At 33.5% G+C, this 24033-nt stretch overlaps 2 protein-coding genes across 2 annotated transcripts; both read right to left on the bottom strand.

Moving 5' to 3' along the window:
* Positions 1–2727: 2727 nt before the first annotated feature.
* Positions 2728–3780, bottom strand: LOC133699986 (MYB-like transcription factor ETC1). The gene is made up of 3 exons (XM_062123536.1): positions 3549–3780; positions 3280–3364; positions 2728–3179 (listed from the first exon to the last, which is right to left on the bottom strand). The coding sequence occupies exons 1-3, from the start codon at positions 3598–3600 to the stop codon at positions 3092–3094; spliced, it is 225 nt and encodes a 74-aa protein (XP_061979520.1). The 5' UTR covers positions 3601–3780; the 3' UTR covers positions 2728–3091.
* A 16080-nt stretch (positions 3781–19860) lies between these two features.
* Positions 19861–21011, bottom strand: LOC133699284 (polyubiquitin). Its single transcript, XM_062122490.1, has one exon. The coding sequence runs from the start codon at positions 20910–20912 to the stop codon at positions 19995–19997; it is 918 nt and encodes a 305-aa protein (XP_061978474.1). The 5' UTR covers positions 20913–21011; the 3' UTR covers positions 19861–19994.
* Positions 21012–24033: the final 3022 nt, after the last annotated feature.

Here is a 24033-nt window from a genome sequence, read left to right as displayed (position 1 = left end):
GAGAAAAATACTGCATTTTGTTTCCCTTGCTATCTATTTTCAAGTAAGTCATCTAGAAAGCCAAGATCAGACACATTTACTGTTAAAGGATTCAATTGTTGGAAGAAAGTTAATGATGGGGAATGATGTGTTTTTTTAACTCATATGAAAAAAGGTCTAAATTCAGCTCATAGATTTGCTACCAGGTGTTTGGAAAATTTGAAAAATCAGTCATGTCATATTGAGAAGATAGTTAAAAGGCAAACTACTCAAGAAATTCTAAATAATCGATTGCGTATTAAAGCTTCAATAGATATTGTTTGTTGGCTCATATTTCAAGCATGTGCTTTTAGAGGACATGATGAACGTCCAGAATAAAAAAATCAAGGTAATTTTCTTGAAATGTTAGAACTTTTAGCATCATATTATGAACGAGTAGGTGCTCTTGTTTTGGATAATGCTCCACAAAATGCTAAATACACCTGACATCAAATTCAAAAGGAAATTTTGCATGTCTTTGCTAGAAATGTTCAGTCTTCAATTCATCATGAGATTGGTGATGCAAGATTTTGCTTAATTGTTGATGAGCTCGAGATGAATCCAAAAGAGAGAAAATGGCCCATGTTATTAGGTTTGTTGATAGAAGTGAATTTATACGAGAACGATTTTTGGATATAGTTCATATCAAAGACACAACTACTTCAACTCTTAAGAAATAGATTTCCTTTGTTTTATCTCATCACAATCTTGATGTTCAAAATATTAGGGACCAAGGGTATAATGGTGCTAGTAATATACGTGGTATAATAGCTAAGAGTGGAATGGATTGCAAGCTTTATTCATTAATGATTGCCCTTATGCATGTTATGTACATTGCTTAGCTCATCAATTACAATTGGCTCTTATTGCTGCAACTAGAGAAATATCTGATGTTCACACTTTTTTTCAGAACTTGATTTTTATTATTAACATTGTTAGTGCTTCTTGTAAGCGTAATGATGAATTACGGGCTTTTCAAGCAGCTATAATTGAACATTTAGTTGATATTGGTGAGATTGAAACGGGTAAAGGAGTTAATCAAATAGGTGGTTTGCAACGACCTAGAGATAGCAGATGGCGTTCGCACTTCAAATCCATTTGCAGTTTGATAAAAATGTATGGGGCAACTTGCTTGGTTCTTGAAAACATCACTTTAGATGGATCTACTTATTCTCAATGTGGTGATGCGCCCTTTTCATTTAAGTTGCTAATGTCATTTGATTTTGCATTCATCTTGCATATAATGAAGAATGTTTTGGGAATTACTGATGTGCTTTGCCAAGCTTTGCAACAGAAATCTCAAGACATTTTAAATGTTATGCATTTGGTGATTACCACAAAGACTTTAATTCACAAATTAAGAGATGATGGCTGGGAAACTTTTTTAGAAGAAGTGACATCATTTTGTAAGCATCAAGACATTGAAGTTCCTGATATGGATGCTTATTTTTCTAGTGTAGGACGATCTCACCGTAAAACAAAATCAATAACAGTTGAGCATCACTATTGAGTTGATATATTTACAACTATCATTGATCAACAGTTGCAAGAGCTAAATAATAGATTCAATGAGCAGACGATTAAGTTTCTTAAGTTGAGCGCAACTTTAGATCCTAAAAATAATTATAAATTATTCAGTGTTGAAGATATATGCTTACTTGTTGACAAGTTCTATCCTGAAGACTTTTCTGATCAAGAAAAAACTCATTTGAGATTTCAGTTGCAGCATTATGAGCTTAATGTACCCAATCATCTAAAGTTAAAGAAATATGTCATCGATTGCTGATTTATGTCAGGGATTGGTTGAAACAGAAAAATCAATAATTTATCCACTCATTGACAGGTTGATTCGGCTTATTTTGACTTTTCCTATTTCGACAGCAACAACTGAACGAGCTTTTTCAGTGATGAAGATTGTTAAAACAAGACTTCACAATCGGATGGAAGATGATTTTCTTGAAAATTATTTGATTGTCTAAATAGAAAAAGAAATTGCTGAAAGATTCACAATTGATATGATAATCAATGATTTCTACTCCATGAAAGAACGACGAGTACAATTAAATTAAATATGTAAGAATCATTCTTTATTATTATTTACTTTATTTCAAAGTTTTATCAAACATAAATAATACATCGCTTTAACTAATGTTTCTTATATATTTTGTATATTTATATTTGATAGGTACAAAGACCAACAAAATTAAATTGATGAATACATTATGAAGATAAAATTAACTTCAATTTAGTATTGCTTTAAACTTCTTATCTTATACTATATTTATAGTTACTTCTTTGAATAAAACTAAATCATGCAGCTTTTTTTATTTTTACAATTCATGCATAATAAATTAAAAAAATATATATTTTTTTATATTATTTTGATCTTTTTATTAAATAATTCTAGCTCGATCCTCATAAACAAAAAGCTGGAGAAGCTCTAGGTTTTGCCTTTGAGTTTGGGACGTTTCGAGCTAAAAAGCTCAAAAGCCAAAAGTTTGGAAACGGACCCCTAATCATTGCTTTCCCTGGTTCTGCATTGTTTGTATATTCCATGGTGATATTTTCCACGAGAAAATGACATGGTGGTTGCCTGTGGGCTCCAAACAGAGAAAATACTGAGCTAACCTTGATGCAAACAACATCAATAATAATGGCTGCCAAATTTTTTTTTTTTTTTAAAAAGATAGGTTAGTAAGAGTAGAAAAGCTCTGAAAAGGAGATCTTTTGGATAAGCACAGGGGACGAATAAAGTCTTGGCTGCCAATTACATGGACACAAGAAATGGCCAATGAATCTCAAGCCACTTCTTGCAACAATATTTGATACATGAAAACGTATTGGAGCACAAGAGATACATAGATTCGGAAAAGACAAGAAGAAAAGCATAGAGACATGGGATATTCACAAGGAACATTATCCTCATTTAAGGTATAGCAGCTAATAAATGATTGCAATAACCCTTCATGAAACACAGCACAGCTACAGAACCAGCTTAACCTTTCATCTTCTGCTCATGAATGACAGAAGCACAATTCGCTATAGCAGAAGTAAGAAAGCTTAAGCTATGCCTTCATTCACTCGTAGAGCATCTAGTGTTCCAATACTTCTCTATTTCCTCAGCTGTTCTTCCTGGAATCCTTCCAGCAATTAGAGACCACCTGATGATTAAGATTATTACAACTTGGGTGTTAGATATTTTGAATCTGAAGGCTAACAAAGTCATTGAAAGTAGAAAAAACAAAAGGGAAACAGACAAACCTCTCTCCAACTAGATTGAACATCCTAATTATAAGCGTCTCCTCATCCTCAGAGAATTCAAGCTTTGATTCCTGACTTGTTTCCTCTGAACAAAACACCCCAAAACCAATAAACTCTACACCCTTTGGAGAACAAACGTTTCATACATATAGCCGGAAGGCTAACAAACATAGGAGGGACGAAACTAATACCATGTAAAAACAAGCAATATTTTTTACCAAGATGACGTGTTGTAAAGGAAAATGCCCATAAAAGCGAGTGTACAGTACCTCTAGAATCCACAGAAGTTTCATCAGAAGAAGAATGTTCAGTGTCAGCCATAGGGAATAAGAGTAAAGATACTGAAGGATCACAGAGTTACCAATAGGAATTTAGTGAAGAAACAACGGAGGTAAAAGCTTTTGGACAATATTAAAAGCACTCGAGGACTAATATACTGATAGCAAAGGGTGTGAAGACTGGTAGTTGTGCATAGAAGGACATATGCAGCACAACTGCTTTGATAGTTAGTAGGAGCTATGACTCTTTCTTTCGCATTTAATTTTGGTGTCATGTAAACCAGGACCACATACAGGAGGCCAAACTAAGATAATCAAGGCCAAACTAAGATAATTCTTTTTCCCCTTTCCACACTTCATATTGTAGTATAATATTACCACGTCTTTCCATCTCAAAAATTCACATGGTTATTGGAAGAGATTGCTCATTACATTTGTTTAAATTCAAAGTAAAAGTGGGAAAACATTATGATGAACACACATCGACAAAATATGAAGGTTTTTTTTACTGGTAATGAAAACTTTTATGATGTTTAAATTATAATTACTAGGTATTTATAGCATAGAAAGGAAACAGATTTAAAAAGAAAGGAAAAAACCATATCTGATCCACCAAGAGTTATAAAATTAATCTTCTCTCTTTTATTAAAATATTATTTTTAAACTTTTCATTTCTTGTGTTTTTTCCCTCGAAATTAATAATTATAACTTGAGCATTCGAAATTCAAAGTTAATATTTATGTTGTATTCTATATGGGGCTAGGCTTATAGATGTCACTTACGTTCCATATATTCATGTAGTAGTTGAACTTTTGCAATCATGGGCAACTGTTACAAACATACTAACCTTGTAAACTCAAGGGCATGCATGTTCTTATCCAATTCTTGAAAATATTTATATATATGTTGCTTCTGATCACATAGCTCCAAGGAAATCGATAGATTCGGGGTCGCTATTTAGAAACCAGCTGGACCATTATAGTTGGAAGCTGTAGACACATGAACATCGTTTTGAATCCGATTCATGGCAGCTAGCGAAGGTCACTATCTAAATATTTATAGTGCTTCTGCTTCACCTCATTATTTTCAGTACTGTTGAGCGTTCCATATTCTGTGATTAGCATGACTTTTAGGGCCCCCAGTGTCATGCTGAGATCTCTAGGCTTCATGATGATTGAGAAGAGCAAGAACAACCAGTTCTATTCTTACATGTAATTATTGAAATTACCAGCTAGTTCTTATAAGGCCTTTGGCCAGGAAAAAAATAAAATAAAATATGTGTTTGTTAATCTGATGTAAGATGCTTTTTTAAATATATTTTTTAATTAAAAATATATTAAAATAATATTTTTTATATTTTTTTAATTTTTAATATTAGCATATCAAAATTATAAAAAATACCTAAAATTATTTAAAAAACACTTCAAAAAGCTGAAATTACAGCAATACCAAATAATTACTGCCTTTCTTTTATTGCCTTAAGAAGGACAATTAATGTAAATCCATTACATATTAGTGTGAGATTGAGGTTAATACTGTTAAATAATATTTATGTAGTCTTATTTATTAAGGGTAGAATAATACTTTCAGTTTAACCTATATATACTTTATTTGTATTTAGGTTAAGACAATGCATTCATAATATACAGATTATTCAGAATTCTAGCCTCCCTTTTGTGTTTGATCTTAATTATTCTAACATGGTATCAGAGCTGGTTTTATGGAACGAGGCTTAAACCTGAACACAGCTTCGCGGATCCAACTTCGTCAGTTTGGTATTTCGTCAGTTTCTACAATTATTTTGGTATTTCGTCTTCCCTTCAGCTTTTACAATTTGGTATTTGCGTTCAGTTTCTGCAAATTTATTTTGTATTTTGGAGTAATCGTATAATTTTGAGAAGATATTTGTTTAGTTTCTGCAATCTCTGTTCAGTTTCTGCAATTTGGTATTTTGTTTTTCGCTGCTTTTGCATTCTGGTTCTCTGTGATTGTTAATTATGGCTACTGAAAGAGATGATTCGCTTCAGTCTGTGAGTGTGAGGTTGGATGGGAAAAACTATTCGTATTGGAGCTATATAATGAGAAATTTTCTTAAGGGTAAGAAGATGTGGGGGTATGTTAGTGGAACTTATATGTTACCTAAGAATATTGAGGAGGGGGATGTTGTTTTGATGGATACATGGGAGGCAAATAATGCAAAGATTATTACTTGGATCAACAATTCTGTTGAACATTCGATAGGTACGCAGTTGGCGAAGTATGAAATAACAAAAGAGATTTGGGATCATCTGCAAATGTTATTCACGCAATCAAATTTTGCAAAACAGTATCAATTAGATAATGACATACGAGCTCTTCATTAGAAGAATATGAGTATTCAAGAGTTTTATTCTGCTATGACAGATCTTTGGGATCAATTAGCTCTTACAAAATTGGCAGAGTTAAAGGCATGTGGTGCCTATATTGAGTGTAAAGAGCAGCAACGATTGGTACAGTTTTTAATAGCACTTCGCAGTGACTTCGAAGGACTTAGAGGTTCAATTCTGCATCATTCTCCACTGCCTTTTGTTGACTCTGTTGTTAGTGAGTTATTGGCTGAAGAAATACGTCTTCAGTCTTATTCTGAAAAGGGAATTCTTTCTGCTTCAAATCCTTCTGTACTAGCAGTACCTTTTAAGCCATTTTCTAATCATCAGAACAAGCTTTACACAAGGGTTGGCTTCGATGAGTGTAGTTTCTGTAAGCAGAAAGGTCATTGAAAGGCTTAGTGTTCTAAGTTGAGACAGCAGAATCAAGCTTGGAAGTTTGGCAGCCAGTCACAATCTAATGTTCATAGACCACCTCAGGGTTATAAACCACCACACCATAATACTGCAGGAGTAGCCACACCATAATACTGCAGGAGTAGCTTCCCCAGGCTCTATTACCGATCCCAATACATTGACTGAGCAATTTCAGAAGTTTCTCTCCTTGCAGCCACAAGCAATGTTTGCTTCTTCTTCCATAGGTCAGTTGTCTCATAGTTCCTCAGGTATGTCACACTCTGAATGGGTCTTGGATTCTAGTGCTTCCCATCATATGTCTCCAGATTCCTCATCTTTTACCTCTATGTTCCCTTTGTCCTCCATTCCTGTTATGACTGCTGATGGCACTCCTATGCCCTTAACAGGTGTTGGTTCTGTTGTCACACCTCACTTGTCTCTCCCTAATGTTTATCTTATTCCAAAACTCAAATTGAATCTTGCGTCTATTGGTCAAATATGTGATTCTAGTGATTATTTAGTCATGTTTTCTGGTTCTTTTTGTTGTGTACAGGATCTGCAGTCTCAGAAGCTGATTGGGACAGGCCGTAGGGAGAATGGACTATATATTTTGGATGAGTTAAAAGTATCAGTTGCTACTGTCGCCGCTGCTACTACTACTGTTGATTTGTCTTCCTTTCGTTTGAGTCTTTCATCTTCTAGTTTTTATTTATGGCATTCCCGTCTAGGTCATATTTCTTCTTCTCGTTTGAGATTTTTGGCATCCATAAGAGGTTTAGGAAATTTAAAAACTTGTGACATTTCTGATTGTAGTGGATGTAAACTAGCAAAATTTTCTGCTTTACCTTTTAATCGAAGTATTTCTATTTCTTCTTCACCATTTGATTTGATTCATTCTAATGTATGAGGACCTTCTCCTGTTGCCACAAAAGGAGGGTTTTGATATTATGTCTCTTTTATTGATGATCATACTCGTTATTGTTGGGTTTATTTAATGAAACATCATTCTGAATTCTTTGAGATATATGCAGCTTTTCGAGCTCTTATCAAAACTCAACATTCTGCTTTGATCAAATGCTTTAGGTGTGATTTGGGTGGAGAATACACCTCTAATAAATTTTGCCAATTGCTTGCCTTAGATGGAACCATCCACCAAACTTCATGTACAGATACTCCTGAGCAAAATGGTGTTGCTAAAAGAAAACATAGGCACATTGTCAAAACTACTCGTTCTCTCTTGTTGTCTGCTTTTGTTCCTAGTGAGTTTTTGGGAGAAGCTGTTCTTACTGTTATAAGTTTGATTAATATAATTCCATCTTCTCATAGTTCGAGTTTATCTCCTTTTAAAAAATTATATGGGTATGTCCCTGATTATTCCTCATTTAGAGTCTTTGGTTGTACTTGTTTTGTTCTTCGTCCTCATGTAGAACGCAGTAAGTTATCTTCTCGATCCATTATTTGTGTCTTTTTGGGTTATGGTGAAAGTAAAAAGGGGTATCGTTGTTTTGATCCAGTAACTCAGAAACTTTATGTGTCTCGTCATGTTGTCTTCCTTAAGCATATACCTTTCTTTTCTATTCCATCCACCACTCATAACCTGACTACATCTGATATTATTCATATAGATCCATTTTTTGAGGATTCTGGTAATGATACCTCTCCCCATGTTCCATCAATTTGTACTCTTAACTCTGCAGGTACTGGTACTTTACTCTCTGGCACACTTGAAGCTCCATTCTCATCTACAGCCCCTCAAGCTTCATCTGAGATTGTGGATCCACCTCCACGCCAGTCCATCCGCATTCGTAAGTCCACAAAACTACCAGATTTTGCTTATTCTTGTTATTCTTCATCATTTACTTTCTTTTTATCTTTTATTCATTGTCTCTTTGAGCCATCTTTCTATAAAGAGGCAATTCTTGATTCGCTTTGGCAGCAAGCTATGGATGAGGAACTTTTTGCTTTGCATAAGACAGATACTTGGGATCTGGTTCCTCTACCTCCTGGTAAGAGTGTTGTTGGTTGTCGTTGGATGTATAAGATCAAGACTAATTCTGATGGGTCTATTGAGTGATACAAAGCTAGACTGGTTGCAAAAGGATACTCTCAACAGTATGGTATGGACTATGAGGAGACATTTGCCCCAGTTACAAAAATGACTACTATTCGTACTCTTATTGCCATAGCTTCAATTCGTCAGTGGTATATTTCTTAGCTTGATGTTAAAATGCCTTCTTGAATGGAGATCTTCAAGAAGAAGTTTATATGGCACCCCCTCCTGGTATTTCACATGACTCTGGATATGTTTGTAAGCTTAAAAAAGCATTATATGGTCTCAAACAAGCACCCCGTGCTTGGTTTGAGAAATTCTCTATTATGATCTCATCTCTTGGCTTTGTTTCTAGCAGTCATAATTCTGCTCTTTTTATTAAGTGCACTGATACAGATCATATCATTCTGTCTTTATATGTTGATGACATGATTATTACTGGTGATGACATTGATGATATTTCAGTTTTGAAGACAGAGTTAGCTAGACGATTTGAAATGAAGGATTTGGGTTATCTTCGATATTTCCTGGGTATTGAGGTAGCATACTCACCTAGAGGTTACCTTCTTTCTCAGTCGAAATATGTTGCAGATATTCTTGAGCGGGCTAGACTTACTGATAACAAAACTGTAGATACCCCCATTGAGGTTAATGCAAGGTACTCTTCTTCTGATGGTTTACCTTTGATAGATCCTACTTTATACTGCACTATTGTTGGGAGTTTGGTATATCTCACCATTACTCGTCCAGATATTGCATATGTTGTTCATGTTGTTAGTCAGTTTGTTGCTTCTACTACTACTGTTCATTGGGCAGCTGTTATTCGTATTTTGCGATATCTTCGGGGTACAGTTTTTCAGAGTCTTTTACTTTCATCAACCTCTTCCTTGGAGTTGCGTGCATACTCTGATGTTGATCATGGTAGTGATCCCACAGATCGCAAGTCTGTTACCGGGTTTTGTATCTTTTTAGGTGATTCTCTTATTTCTTGGAAAAGCAAGAAATAATCTATTGTTTCTCAATCATCCACCAAAGCAGAATATCGTGCCATGGCATCTACTACCAAATAGATTGTTTGGTTATGTTGGTTACTTACTGATATGGGAGTTTCGTTTTCTCATCCTACTCCTATGTATTGTGACAACCAGAGTTCTATTCAGATTGCTCACAACTCAGTTTTTCATGAGCGAACTAAACACATTGAGATCGATTGCCATCTTACTCGTCATCATCTCAAGCATGACACCATTGCTTTGCCTTTTGTTTCTTCTTCCTTGCAGATTGCAGATTTCTTTACCAAGGCGCATTCCATCTCTCGTTTTCGTTTTCTAGTTGGCAAACTCTCGATGCTTGTAGCTGCCGCATCGTAAGTTTGAGGGGAGATGTTAAATAATATTTATGTAGTCTTATTTATTAAGGGTAGAATAGTACTTTCAGTTTAACCTATATATACTTTATTTGTATTTAGGTTAAGACAATGCATTCATAATATACAGATTATTCATAATTCTAGCCTCCATTTTGTGTTTGATCTTAATTATTCTAACAAATACAATTTCGCTATCAAACCATTTGCATATCGACATGAGAAGGAGGTTAATACAAGTTTCATATCAGTAAAATGTTGATATCAATAAGCAGGGGCGGAAGCAAGGGGGGGCAAGCAGAGGCACGGGCCCCCCCTGCAAGACATGTAAATTTTTTTATTATTACTGGGTAAGTATGAGGAGGAGTTAATATTTTTTATTTTAAAGAGGCGGGCTTAAACGTGTGATTTAATTTTGATTTTCTTTCACCTTACTCTTTACCTGCATGGAAAGAAAACAATATAAAGATATTAACTTTACAGAGCCACCAACTCTTTACCTATATGGAAAGAAAATAATATAAAAATATTATTTTGATAAAGCCATCAATTTATCCTAATATGAATTTGTAGTCAATCAAAAACAAAAATGAAAACACAAATTGTGAGTAAAATGTTTCTACAAAAATATTAAAGCAGAACCACTAATTAATTTATCTTTCATCAAACAAAATAAAATAACTTAAATTTAAAATCTATTTTTGTTTTGTTTTGAGATGTTTGTTAATAATTTGATGAGGTTTTTTTTATAATTCTATTATTTTTGCCTTTTTTTTTCTCAGATCTGCTAGTTCTACCAATTGTCTTTTGAATTCTTGTTATAGTGATTTTTTTTCTAATTAATTAGATATATTTTATTGGTTTGTTTTGATTATGCTTAGATTTTTTATATATATTTTGTTTTTAGCAAAGCCACTAAAATTATCAATTTTTCTTACGATATATGTTTTGATTTTAGGTTGAACTATGAACAAAATAAGAAGAAATGTTTTTTTTTTTAAAAAAAGAAAAAATATTGATAACTCACAGCCTACTAAACGAGCTTTTTCAGCGATGAAAATTGTTAAAACAAGACTTTGCAATCGGATAGAGAATGATTTTCTTGCAAATTATTTGATTGTCTATATAGAAAAAGAAATTGCCGAAAGATTCACAATTGATATGATAATCAATGATTTCTATTCTATGAAAGAACGACGAGCACAATTAAAATAAATATGCAAGAATCATTTTTTATTATTTTTTGTTTTATTTCAAAGTTTATCAAACATAAATAATGTTTCGCTTTAGCTAATGTTTCTTATATACTTTGTATGTTTATATTTGATAGGTATAAAAACCAACATTAAAGTGATGGATGCATTATGAAAATGAAATTAATTTCATTGCTTTTACTCAATTAGATAGTAAAGGTTTTGATTTACAACTCATGTATAATAAATTAAAATAAATATTATATCTTATTATATTAATTTTGGCTCTCTCTAACAAATAATCCTAGCTCCACCCCTGCCAGTAAGGTTATTAGATTTGGATTTCTTGTTAATCTAACAGTTTAATGTGCATAAACATTTTACCGATACCGATATTTAAAACTTAACTATTAGTAAAATATAATGTTTATCGTTAAATAATAAATCTAAACATCAGATTATTTTATCTGACAACAGTATACATACATATAATTGAATAAAAGAGGTAGTTGAGACATGTCGTGACCGCACTTCAGTAGTTGAAACCGCACTTCAGTAGCTGAAACCGCACTTCAGTAGCCGTACCGCAAATGGGACATCGCCTTGTCTGTGACCCAATTGAGCCCATCAAAAGCCACACAAATCTCGGCTTGAATTCTGCTAAAATCCTATCAAATCATACGCCTACGCAACATCAATCATCATAAGAAAATGGTAGCCACAAATTGCACGATGGCTTTTTTTATTTTAATATCACGTTCAATAAAAATATTTAGCAAACTAATATAGTTAATTTTTTTATTTTAATATACTAAATTTAATTTCTTCTGAGTTATGCTAGTTTCTAAATATTTTTATTGATTGTGGTGTTTTTTTTTTTTTAAAAAAAACTTATAAATCGTTTGAAGGAGACTTTTGATTCTCACGTGGAAGACTGGAAGAGAAGATGACAAAGCCAACAAATTCATTTGGCTGGCCACTAGCAAATGACAGATCATGGAACAACAACAGATCTCACGAATTGTTGACTTTGTTATTTAGCCACAAATGCACTAAAAGGAGGATGGTGAAATACAGTGATACAATCATCCTCTCACATTTCATTCATATCACTATTTATTGGCCCGCCTGCACGGTGCATAACAGGCTGCAGACTGCCGTGTTGGCTTGTCCAGAGTCGATAAACTCAGCACGCGTGGGCTGTTTCCATGGCAGGCCTCATCTTTGCGGAACACAGCAGGCTACCACGCTGGCTCGTCCAGCTTTGACAGGCTCAGTGCGCGAGCTCGTCCAGCATCAGCCACCAAGTTTCCTTACTTTATTCCTAAAATCTTCAATATGTTTCTCCTTGGCCAAAAAACTTTATTTGATTTCAATTTGGTTTTGACAAGTTCTATTTTCATTGTTCTTGAATTTTATATGATTTTTAGATTCCATGTTATCACATGTCCAAGATTTTAGAGATGATTCCGATGTTTAATGACGGGTCAAATTTTACATGCAAGAACTTTCAATCATTGTGAAACCTAAAATTTAAAAAATGACGACGTTGACAAAAATTAACAACTTATTTTCAATGTATACTGCTAAAGAGGTGCCTAAATCTACAATTTAGTCTCTCAAATTCTAATATTTTTTTTTTGGTATTTGAATTTTGTTTTTTAATTTTTTTTATTTTGATCTTAAACTTTATTTTTATATATTTCAGTCCTTAGACCTTGAGAGAAAAAAAAATTATTAAAACAATTAAAGAGAGAGAATGCTCTTAATTTACTGGATTCCGACTATTAATAACTTCTATTTTAATGTCCATGGCTTTGATTTTAGTAAACAAACTTAATCGTCCAATGATGCAGTAAAAATGGATTAGAGTTTAGAAAAGTTTTTTAATTTGATTTGATTTTGAATTTTTAAATCGATTAAAATATGTTTTGTTGTTAAAAATAAAATTATAAAGGTTTATAAAATTTGTTTTCATGGTGAAAAAAATATTAAAATATAGTTTATTTGGGTCCAAAATATTGTACTTTTATTTCTTGGTCATCAAAAACAACAATAACGACCATAAAAAAAAGTAGATGGACGATACATTATATATCCAAGTGAGTGACATGTTATCTATCCAAATGGGTGACATGTCATATGCTTATTTAAAAAAAAATAATTGGTGGATAACGTGTCATACGCTTTTAAAAAAAAATAAAAAACCATGTGCATCTAGATTCTAATGTGTGCTAGGCTTGCGGCCCCATGTCTTATTAGTCATTCATTTTTTTTAATTACCAAATTATGTCATTATTTTGAAATCATATTAATATCTTTTATGATAATATTAAGAATTACTTTTTCAATAATTACATGTGAACCTAATATGCATAATTTTCTAAATATAGATAACATATCTATTTCTTATATAATTCTTCTCAAGTTTATTATTTTTATATTATTAATACAATCACATCAAAATTATCAACTCATTATTTTTTTATAAAATGTTTCTTTCAAGATTATAATAAGTCTTTATTTAAAAATAATATTTTTAATAAAACTATTTTTCAATAAAAAAAGAAGAAGAAGATAGCATTAATAAGGGAAGGGGTCTTCTTTTTTTTTTTTTTTGATAAAAGAGATAAATTTTTTATCGTTAATTTTTTTTGGGTATATTGATTTTAATTGTGTTTGCTCTTTATTCAATGAACAACATAGCTCAAAAAAAATATATTTTTGGTTGGAAAAATATATTAACAATAAAATTAGAACTTACAGTAATAATTATTATTTTTCAACAGAACTTAAATTATTACTTATAAAAATTTACTTTTATTGTCGTATAGTTAAAGAGAAGAATTCAAATAGCTTTCCACATCATGATATCGAATATCTTCATATATATTTATCTTTTAACTTTTCATTTAAGTTTTTAGTTAATATTAACAATTATTTTTTATGATTTATTGGTTATATAATATCCAATTTATTTTAATAAACACAAACATCAACTTTTTAATTACCAATTAATTGTTTTTATAATTACAAAAATTGTGTTCACGTACGATGCATGTGCCTTATTCTCTTGATTAACTTGGAATCTTAACCTCAAAGTAGAACATGTACTTGACTGTAAATTAAGAAACTAAAACTAAATGTAGTTTAATTTCATTGTAGATAAATCCTCTACAATAGACTAAAACCACATCAATTTAAAGTTTTTTGGGGTGAAACTACGCCGTTTTATAGAAATATTAACTGATTTTTTGTTGTTGCAAATCCTGGATAATTTTTCTCATTTTAATTCTTAAAGTTGTATATTTATATGAAATAGTCTTTGAACTTTATTGGTATTACAATAAGGTCCCTGAATGTGGAGGAAAGAGAGGAGGGAATGGTTTTTTTAGTTTCTAGCGTGTTTTAAGGTTTAAATAAGTTTTTACATGTTTTTATTATAATTTTAGCATTTTTTTAGATGAAAAAAGTGTAGAAATTAAGGCCGACGAGCAACAAACAATGGGCCTCATTTTATCGTCGGAAGTTGTAGCACCGTCAACTGCAATTTCTAGACGGATGACACGTAATTCTACATGAAAGACCCATCGTTCGCCTCTTTTTTTAAGCATTGGGGCCACGCCACGCATATAGCCTGGGTGGCGTTTCACAATTTCTATGTTCTTTTTTTGTTAGTTTTCCTTTTCTTTTCTCTACTCTTCTTTTTTCTATGTTTACTACATTCTCATTTTGTTTATTTTTTCAATTTAAATCTTGTTCCAAATAATTAATGGTTGTTTTATATTTTTCAAACAACCTCTTAAAAAAATAATTATTATTTTCATGACTTTGACTTTTTTTGTTTATTTTTTTAAATTAGTATAACATATTATTATTAAATTTAGAAGGTAATTTCAAAATTAAATGACATAACATATTATTAATTATATTTTTTTTAACCTGGTCGAGACTACAAGATTAGGATCTGGGAAATTAAAATCTGAAATTAACGAAGTTAAGTTGGTTTTGACGGGATTTGGTAAGTTTTATATCTCAAGATTCTAAATCAGTAGTACATCAAAGATCAATGTATGATTAATTTTTCTTGATTAACAGATGAAAAATTTATTAAGTGTATCATAGTTAATATATACCTTTTCTTTCAGGAAAGTTATTTGAGGTTATGATTCTTATTTTAAATCCAAGAAATGATATTGAAAAACTGGCCCCAGAAAGCCTATTATTTATCAGAGGCTTGAAAAATGAAAACTAACCTGCTGACGGGCAATGTGAGAAGCTACTAGCCCGTCCTTTTATTGAATTCCATAACCTTGGACCATGCTTAATTGTATCCGGCACATTAATTTTTATTCGGGCTAGCTGTAAATCAAAAAGCTATTTATTTTGATGAAACAAAGTCCACTACATATGCTAAATCATACGAAGGTGACAACCAGGTATTATGTCACAATCCCAGATTTTTCTGCTATCTTCAAGGTTATCATTGCCCATTTTTAATTTGATGATTCTAATATCAATTCCATACTCAAAATTAAGCATCTGCTTCAAGTCTGAAACTGTGTTATAATCATGGACAAATAGCTCATACTCTTTGGATATTCCACGCCGGTTTGGTCGTCCATGAACCAAGATTTTATAGCGGAGACTGAGAGTAGTATCATCAACAATTCCATAACTTAGCAATGTGTTGTGGTCATTTAGCATTGTCGAGCCATCGATAAAGAGTCTTTGGTTCGTAACTAGGAACCCCAGCTTCTCCTGAACTTGCACTTTCAGGTCAAAAACTGCTGCATCATCTTCTACTGTAAATTCGTGGTTTAAGCCTTCAAAATGAATGTTGATCTTCATTGTTCTGTCAAAAAGTAGTGAGCACACGTTTGAGTAATCAAAACTAGCATAAATCTTTTTGTTAAGTAATTACGATATGTAAATTAAAGACAACAGACGCATGTAATAAGAAGGAAATATATAAAGGTATAATCATGTAATAATCAATAGACGCTGCTGAGAATTTTGAGATATATGCCTCTTAATTTTTTAGCCCAATCTTTTTCTTCAGTACTTTTTTCTGTTTAAACTGCATAATCATGATCATAAGATAATTCACCAAACAAGTAAGTGCTTAAAGGCGATGAACATACAAGTTAGTGCAATGATTAATATCATAATAGCCAAGTGTTTCACTGTTGCTAAATCAAAGCCCCATGTCACTAGCATCTGCTTCAAGCCCCCAATTGTATTATCCTTATGGACAACCGATCCACATTTCTAATGGGGCAGTCCAAATTCCTGTACAGTAATGTAATAAGAAGAAATGGAAGTGTATATCACCATTGTTTTTAGCTGCTGAAATGTTGAGATATAAGCCTTTTCTTACACAATATTTGATACAAATAAGATTACATGTTATTATTCCCTGTAAATTAATTATGTGCTATCATGGGATCGAGATGCATGTAAGGTTGTTTCAACATGATTTGAATGCTTAGTTTTCCAATATGGCAAGAAAAAAAATGTGAATTTTCTTACAATCAAATTAATATGTTACTTGAACTAGATAGCTTGAAATTGACATGAACCAATTTCCCACTAACCTCATGCCATTGCTATTTTAAATTAAATGAATAATATGAAATAAATTCCATGCGAAAATATTTAGCTGGGTACACTTCTGTGACATTTACCCAATATTGTAGCTAAAATTTCATAGGACATTGATCATAGAGAAAGTTCTACTGTAATTTTCTTGTAATTGAGATTTCAATTGATTTCTAATTAAGAAAGGATACAATAGGTGGAAATGATGGTGAAAGCCTTTTAATTAGGTAGAGGAAAAGCTTTCGTTAAGTTGATCAAGTATGGCTTGTTGACTACAATTAAGTGAAAAACAAAAAATAAGTTGAAAATAAATATAACAAACTTTTATAATTAAAAATATTAGATTGAAATTAAATATAAAAAAAAACTTACATAAAATATCATATTTCTTAGATCTTACAAGCTTTTTTGATTTGTTTTTAATTTTGGAATTGGAGATTTTTAATTAGAGTCAACCCATATGACTCACCACAATTCTTTCTCTACAAGAGAACTAATTAACTTTCACTTATACGTATGTATGTATGTATACATGTATGTATGTATTTTGTCTAGTCAAAGTATATTGATTTTCTCTTGTTTTTATTTTATTTTTTTCCATTCAGAGAATTGATTGAGGAATTAAAATTGATCAAAATAACAAGAATGAGAAAGAAGAGAGAAACTAATTTTATTTTATTCCATTTCACATTCTCTACATATCTTATTAAGCAAACCTAACACAAGCATCGATCAGACTACATACTGCTATATTTTATTAGTTCTTAGCTACTGGCATAACACTATGCTTTATTTTTTTCTATAATCATAGCTCATAAGACATATACATTACCCATCTGCTTAATTTTGAGAAGCATATAATATATTGCCAGCACAAATACCACAAATACCTATTTGGGCATGTCGCACGTGTGCGGTGATTGTTCATGTGCGACAATGAGTTGATCGAGCTTTTTTCATATGAGAAGAGGGGTTGAAACCCCGAGTAATAAACCAGAGAGTTCATGTGTAAGGATGTGCATTATATTTGAAAAAAAATTTAAGTATATAGAGGGAAACTATAGAGGAACCATAGAAGGGTGAGGTGAGATATAAAAGACTTCATACTTAAAATATTTTTCTAAGAGGTTATAAGAAATTTATGGAGAGAAAGCTTAAACTTTAAAAAAAAATTAAGTGGCTCGTGGAAACTCATGAAGGGTGAACCTATAATTTAAAAATATTCAAAAAAGGCTAAAAGGAACCCTCCCTCATACTTAGAAAAAATTTTAAAGGGCAGAGAGGAGCAAACCTATGGAAGGTGATTCTATTATACAAGGAAAATCAAGTTTATCTTTTAAAGAGTGGTCGCACTAGAGTCGGGGGGTATGTAACCTCTCTAGAATAACATGAGGCATGAAAGCCCTTGATTGAAGAAAGATATCACTTATGAGTGGGAGGTCTGTAACTTTCTTAGTGGAGTGGAGGCTTTAAAGCCCCCTATTGTAGAATGATCAATGATGTGTGAGAGATATGTAACATCTTTATGATGGCATGAAAGCCCTCCACTAGAGAATGATGTTGGTCTGAGACTGTATTGAAAAGGCGGGAGATCTAAGATCGATCTTTGATGAATTATTGAGAGACCTTTTAGCATCATGTAGAGATTGTGTTAGTTCGAAACTACACTGAAAAATGATGCCCATACACTAGATGTCCATACACCCATGCAGGGTTTTAGGTTTTTTCCTATTTTAGAATAATTTTTGGGTTTATTTTAAAGATTTTTTGCATCCATTTTATTAGATCTATCATTATAGAATCATCAAGTTAACATGCAATAAGAAGAAAATGAAAGCATCACCTTATTCTTTTGTTGCTTGAATTTTTTGTATGCCACCTAATTCTAATGCAAGGGGTCGTTTCTTTAATGTCATTTGAATGCTTAATTTTCTAATATGGTTCAAAAGATGTGAATTAACTGTTCAATGTAACTAAATTGATACAATAAAAAAAGAAGTCAAGATGATCTAAATTAAACTAAAGTATTTCATATTAAGAGATTTAGAACAAAAGTTTAAGCCACAACTCTATTTTTACTCTATTTTTATATAAGAGAGATTTTCTCTCCACCACAAACAAAGTCCAACTTGCATGCCACCTCCTTCTCTCTTTCTATCCAAAACTAAGCAAAGATAAATTTCAGGGTCTGTCTGATTTTTGTATAATTAAAAAGTTCTTATTAAAAGCTCAAATGATAAAAAAAAATAAAAATAAAAACAGGGTAACAAAGTAGGAATTTAATCATCATATATGAAACTTTTTTGTCCATAAAAACACTACTTTTATAAATTGAATTAAAATGAAACTAAAACATTAAAGTTTTTGTCCTTCTCCATCTCCTCATAAAACTACTTAGTTTCGTGACTATATATATATACATTACAATCCTGATGTAAGCAAATACCTCAATATTTAATTGATTATCAATTTTATAAAATATTATCTAATTTTATTAATTAAAAAAATTAAAATAGCAGGATCAACTTTAACATATTTAAAAACACATACCTTTTTTCTTTTTTTAAAAAAACAAACTACAATTTGATCCCTATAGTTTTTACTTTTAAATTGTATCCCTGTTTTTAATGGTTTTAGTTTTTAATAACAAAAAAGTTTGTTCGGTTAGGTTTAAATTTGAGTTTTTGGATAGATTTAAGTGTTTTTTTGAGATTGTAAATTGATTTATTTTATGTTTTCATGGATATAAAATAGTCAAAAATAAATTTTTACAACCCTGAAAACAACCAACTAATACCGTGTCATCTGCTGTTATATATATATATATATATATATATATATATATATATATATATATATATATATATATATATATATATAAACCGGACAACTTGTCATCAGTCAATTCGAAAAATAAAAAAAAAAAAAATTATTGGGGGAGGGTAGCTAGCCCTAGGCTAGAAAGCCTGGCTCACTCATAATTGGTCTTTTCTAGATTTTTCTTTCTTTTTTAATAATTTACAAAAATAACATTTTAAAATCAACTTATTAGGATTGTAATGAGAATAAAATATTCACTTTTTTTTTTAATTTTTAATTTTTACTTTTTATACAATCTTCTTAACTATATATTTTTGTTTTTGCATGGACACCAACTAAAATTTCAACGTACAGTGTTTTTTCAAATTATTTTTTTAATATTTTAATATACTAATATTAAAAATAAAAATATAATTATAACATGTTAATATGTTTACAAACAATTTCTTTCTTAATTACTTGCAAACTTTGAATCATTAGAGAAATCATAGAGCATTAAACCATACATACATTTTGGATTTTATTAGCCACACAGCATAATATCTTAATCTTTATTTGATGATGGTAAAATCAACATCCATAGGGCCTCACATGGGCTTAACCACACACAACATTTTGGAAACCAGAAACCGAGCAAGAAAGCCTTCAGAAGCCACCGCGGAGACGCAAGACAAGGTGAAGGGTAGACTCTTTCTGGATATTATAATCCGCCAAGGTTCTTCCATCCTCCAACTGCTTCCCGGCAAAGATCAGACGCTGTTGATCCGGTGGGATGCCCTCCTTGTCCTGGATTTTTGCCTTGACGTTGTCGATGGTGTCGCTGCTCTCCACCTCCAGTGTAATCGTCTTCCCTGTCAAGGTCTTCACAAAAATCTGCATACCCCCTCGGAGACGGAGTACAAGGTGAAGGGTAGACTCTTTTTGGATATTGTAGTCAGCCAGAGTCCGGCCATCTTCGAGCTGCTTTCCGGCAAAGATCAAGCGTTGTTGATCAGGTGGGATGCCCTCCTTGTCTTGAATCTTGGCCTTGACGTTGTCGATGGTGTCGCTGCTCTCCACCTCTAGAGTAATGGTCTTCCCTGTCAAGGTCTTGACAAATATCTGCATACCTCCACGAAGACGGAGGACAAGGTGGAGGGTGCTCTCCTTCTGTATATTATAATCGGCCAAAGTCCGACCATCTTCGAGCTGTTTTCCGGCGAAGATCAAACGTTGTTGATCCGGTGGGATGCCCTCCTTGTCTTGAATCTTGGCCTTGACGTTGTCGATGGTGTCGCTGCTCTCCACCTCAAGGGTAATGGTCTTCCCTGTCAAGGTCTTAACAAATATCTGCATACCTCCACGGAGACGGAGGACAAGGTGGAGGGTGCTCTCTTTCTGAATATTGTAATCGGCCAAAGTTCGACCATCTTCGAGCTGTTTCCCGGCGAAGATCAAACGTTGTTGATCCGGTGGGATGCCCTCCTTGTCTTGAATCTTGGCTTTGACGTTGTCGATGGTGTCGCTGCTCTCCACCTCAAGGGTTATAGTCTTGCCGGTCAGAGTTTTAACGAAGATCTGCATCTTTTTTTTTTCTAGATTTGATCGGACGGACAGAAAAGAGTGAGCTTTAAGAACTTGAGGAAAAGAAATGTATGGTAACGTTTGTGTGAGAGAAAGGGAAAGGGGAACGACTTTTATAGAGAGGAAGCCGAGTCTGTTACGGCGAAGGAGAGGCTGTGACGTGGAGAACCAATGAGACTCTGACGTGTGTGCACTTTACGTGTCGTATGGTTGTGGTTGCTTAGTTGACACGGTAAGGTTAGGATAGCTGCCTGTTCAAGGATATGGATTTTTTTTGACGGGGATATGGATTTTGTTTTACGGTGTTAGGTGGCTGTTCTGTATTTGGTCTCGTTTGCGAGATGGGGACGTGGGGGTACAGGTTGTGGGATGGTTAACGGAGTTAAGGAGTGACGGTGATGGGTAGATATATGCGTTTTTTTGGAACTTTCTGGAAGTTATTTAATGGTTTGGGCTTAGGTGGGCTTACAATTGTTTTGTTACTTAGTTGTAATTGGGCTTTTTCTTGATACTTCGCGCTAGGGCCTAGCAACAGTTGGGAAAAATCGGAATGAAAGTGAGAGTAATAGGGGTGTTAAAAAAAAATAAAAAATCGATTAAATCAAGAAAATTTTTAAAAAAAAATAATAAAAAAAACTAAATCATAAAAAAAATGGTTAAACCGATTAAAGTTTTGAACAAACCAACCGATTCGGTTCGGTTTCGGTTTTTTAAGCCTGGAACAGAAAAAACCGAACTGAACCCAAACCGAAAAAAACCGGATAAAAAACAGAGCCAAAACCGATTCAAACTAGAAAAAAAGAGAGCCAAAACCGAGCCAAACCGGTTTTTGCTCTAAAAATTCTAACTGAACAGGAATCTGTCGGTTTGAACTGGTTTCGGTTCGGTTTTGGTTTTTTTTTTTTAAATTTTGGTTTGGTTACTTTTTTTGATAAAAACCGAATCGAGCCGAAAATGAACACCCTAGAAAGCAATGAAAATATTAAAAGAAATTTTTTTAAAACTATTTTAAAAATACATCTTGTAGATTTTTAAAAAATCAATATTTTTTAAATAATAACAAGACAGAAAGAAAGATGGATTTTCTTCGTGGGCTTGGAAATAGTAAAATTAAAAGGGACAAAAATAAGCTTCAGTGATCCATTTGCCTCCATCCTAAAATTTAATGTGAAGAATTGAAAGCTATCATAAAGCGATGATGCTGCAAATATGACAGTTTTATAGAGATAAACATGGAAATTACTAAAGACTAACACACAGTGATATTGATGAAAGCTTAGCTTTTCGTATTCATCATATGGATATATATATACATTGGAGTAATGGTATAACAGAATTATACACGTGGTTGTTACACATGCTGTATTGTATGGGAGGTTATACTGCAGTGCACACTATGCTGCATGTCCTTGGTTGTTACAGCTGCGTCATAGTGTGCAAACATGGGAGGTTATACTGTAGTGCACACTATTCTGCATGTCCTTGGTTGTTACAGCTGCGTCATAGTGTGCATTGCATGGGAGGCTGCATTGCTTGAGCATACTGTGATATATTTGAATAAGCACAGTGAACGTTAGTGCATGGCTATCATCCCCCCTCAAGATGGAGCTCGATATGAGAGACCGATCTTGTCACGAAGAAATAGAAACCGAACTCTGGGAAGTGATTTAGTTAGGAGATCAGCTAGTTGGTCAGAGGAGGAGACATGAGCAACACGTAGAGTTCCTTTTTGCACCTGATCACGAATGAAGTGAAAATCTATAGCAACATGTTTCATCCTGGAGTGGAAGACAGGATTGGAGCACAGCTGAGTGGCACCAACATTGTCACAGTAAATGACTGGACAAGAAGGCAGTGGGAGACCAAGATCACATAGCAGAGAGGACACCCAATTGAGTTCAGCAGCAGTGTTGGCAACAGACCTGTATTCTGCCTCAGTTGAAGAACGTGCAACTGTTTTCTGCTTTTTGGAACTCCAGGAGATAGGATTACGACCAAGATATATAATGTAGGCACCTGTGGAGGAGAAATGATCCGGGTCGCCCGCCCAATCAGCATCGGAGTAAGCATGTAAAGTATCAGAAAAGGCATGCAAGGAGGAAGGAGAATCACAGTGAAGTTGAAGGCCAAGATCAAGAGTACCACACAGGTAACGGAGGAGACGTTTGACCTGTGCCCAATGATCAGTGGTTGGTTGGTGCATAAACTGGGAGAGTTTATTGACTGCATACGCAATGTCAAGTCTGGTGAGGAGGAGGTATTGGAGGCTTCCCACAACAGAACGAAATTCTGTGGGATCAGGTAAGGGGTCACCAGAATTTAAGGAGAGTGGGGGGCCACATGGAAGTGGTGTGACAACAGATTTAGCTTCAGTCATTTGAGTGCGAGTGAGGAGATCAAGCAGATAACGGCGCTGAGATAAAAGGTAGCCTTGCTTGGTAGGAAGGATTTCAATCCCAAGGAAATAAGACAGGTGGCCAAGATCTTTAAGAGAGAATCGGTGAGCTAACAGATTGATGAAGCGATTGACCAGATGAACATCATCGCTAGTGATAATGAGGTCATCAACATAGACCAGTAGGTAGACAAGATGTGGCCCAAGGTGAAGAACAAATAAGGATGTATCAGCATGAGAGTTTTGGAATCCCGACTGAAGGAGAAAAGTCTTGAGCTCATGAAACCATGCACGGGGAGCCTGTTTTAAACCATAGATTGCTTTGTGAAGTTTGCAAACATGGGATGGGAAGTCTTTATCAATGAAGCCGGGGGGCTGATGCATATATACTGTTTCAGTGAGTGTCCCTTGCAGGAAGGCGTTATTCACATCAAGTTGCCGTAGCTTCCATCCAGAACTGATTGCTATGCTGAGCACTAGCCGGATGGTGGTCGGTTTGATGACCGGACTGAAGGTGTCATAATAGTCAACACCGGGGCGTTGATGAAAGCCTTTGGCTACTAGACGGGCTTTGTACCTGTCAACAGAACCGTTAGAATGTCTTTTAGTGCGAAAAATCCATTTACAGCCAACAATATTTTGACAAGAGCTGGCAGGAATGAGTTGCCAAGTGCCATTGCGAATAAGAGCATTAAATTCATCTGACATGGCCTGGCGCCATTTTGG

The sequence above is a fragment of the Populus nigra genome, chromosome 7 (assembly GCF_951802175.1).
Source record: "Populus nigra chromosome 7, ddPopNigr1.1, whole genome shotgun sequence".
NCBI lineage: Eukaryota > Viridiplantae > Streptophyta > Magnoliopsida > Malpighiales > Salicaceae > Populus > Populus nigra.
Note: the sequence above shows the minus strand (reverse complement) of the source record. Positions and strands in the feature narration are given on the sequence as shown.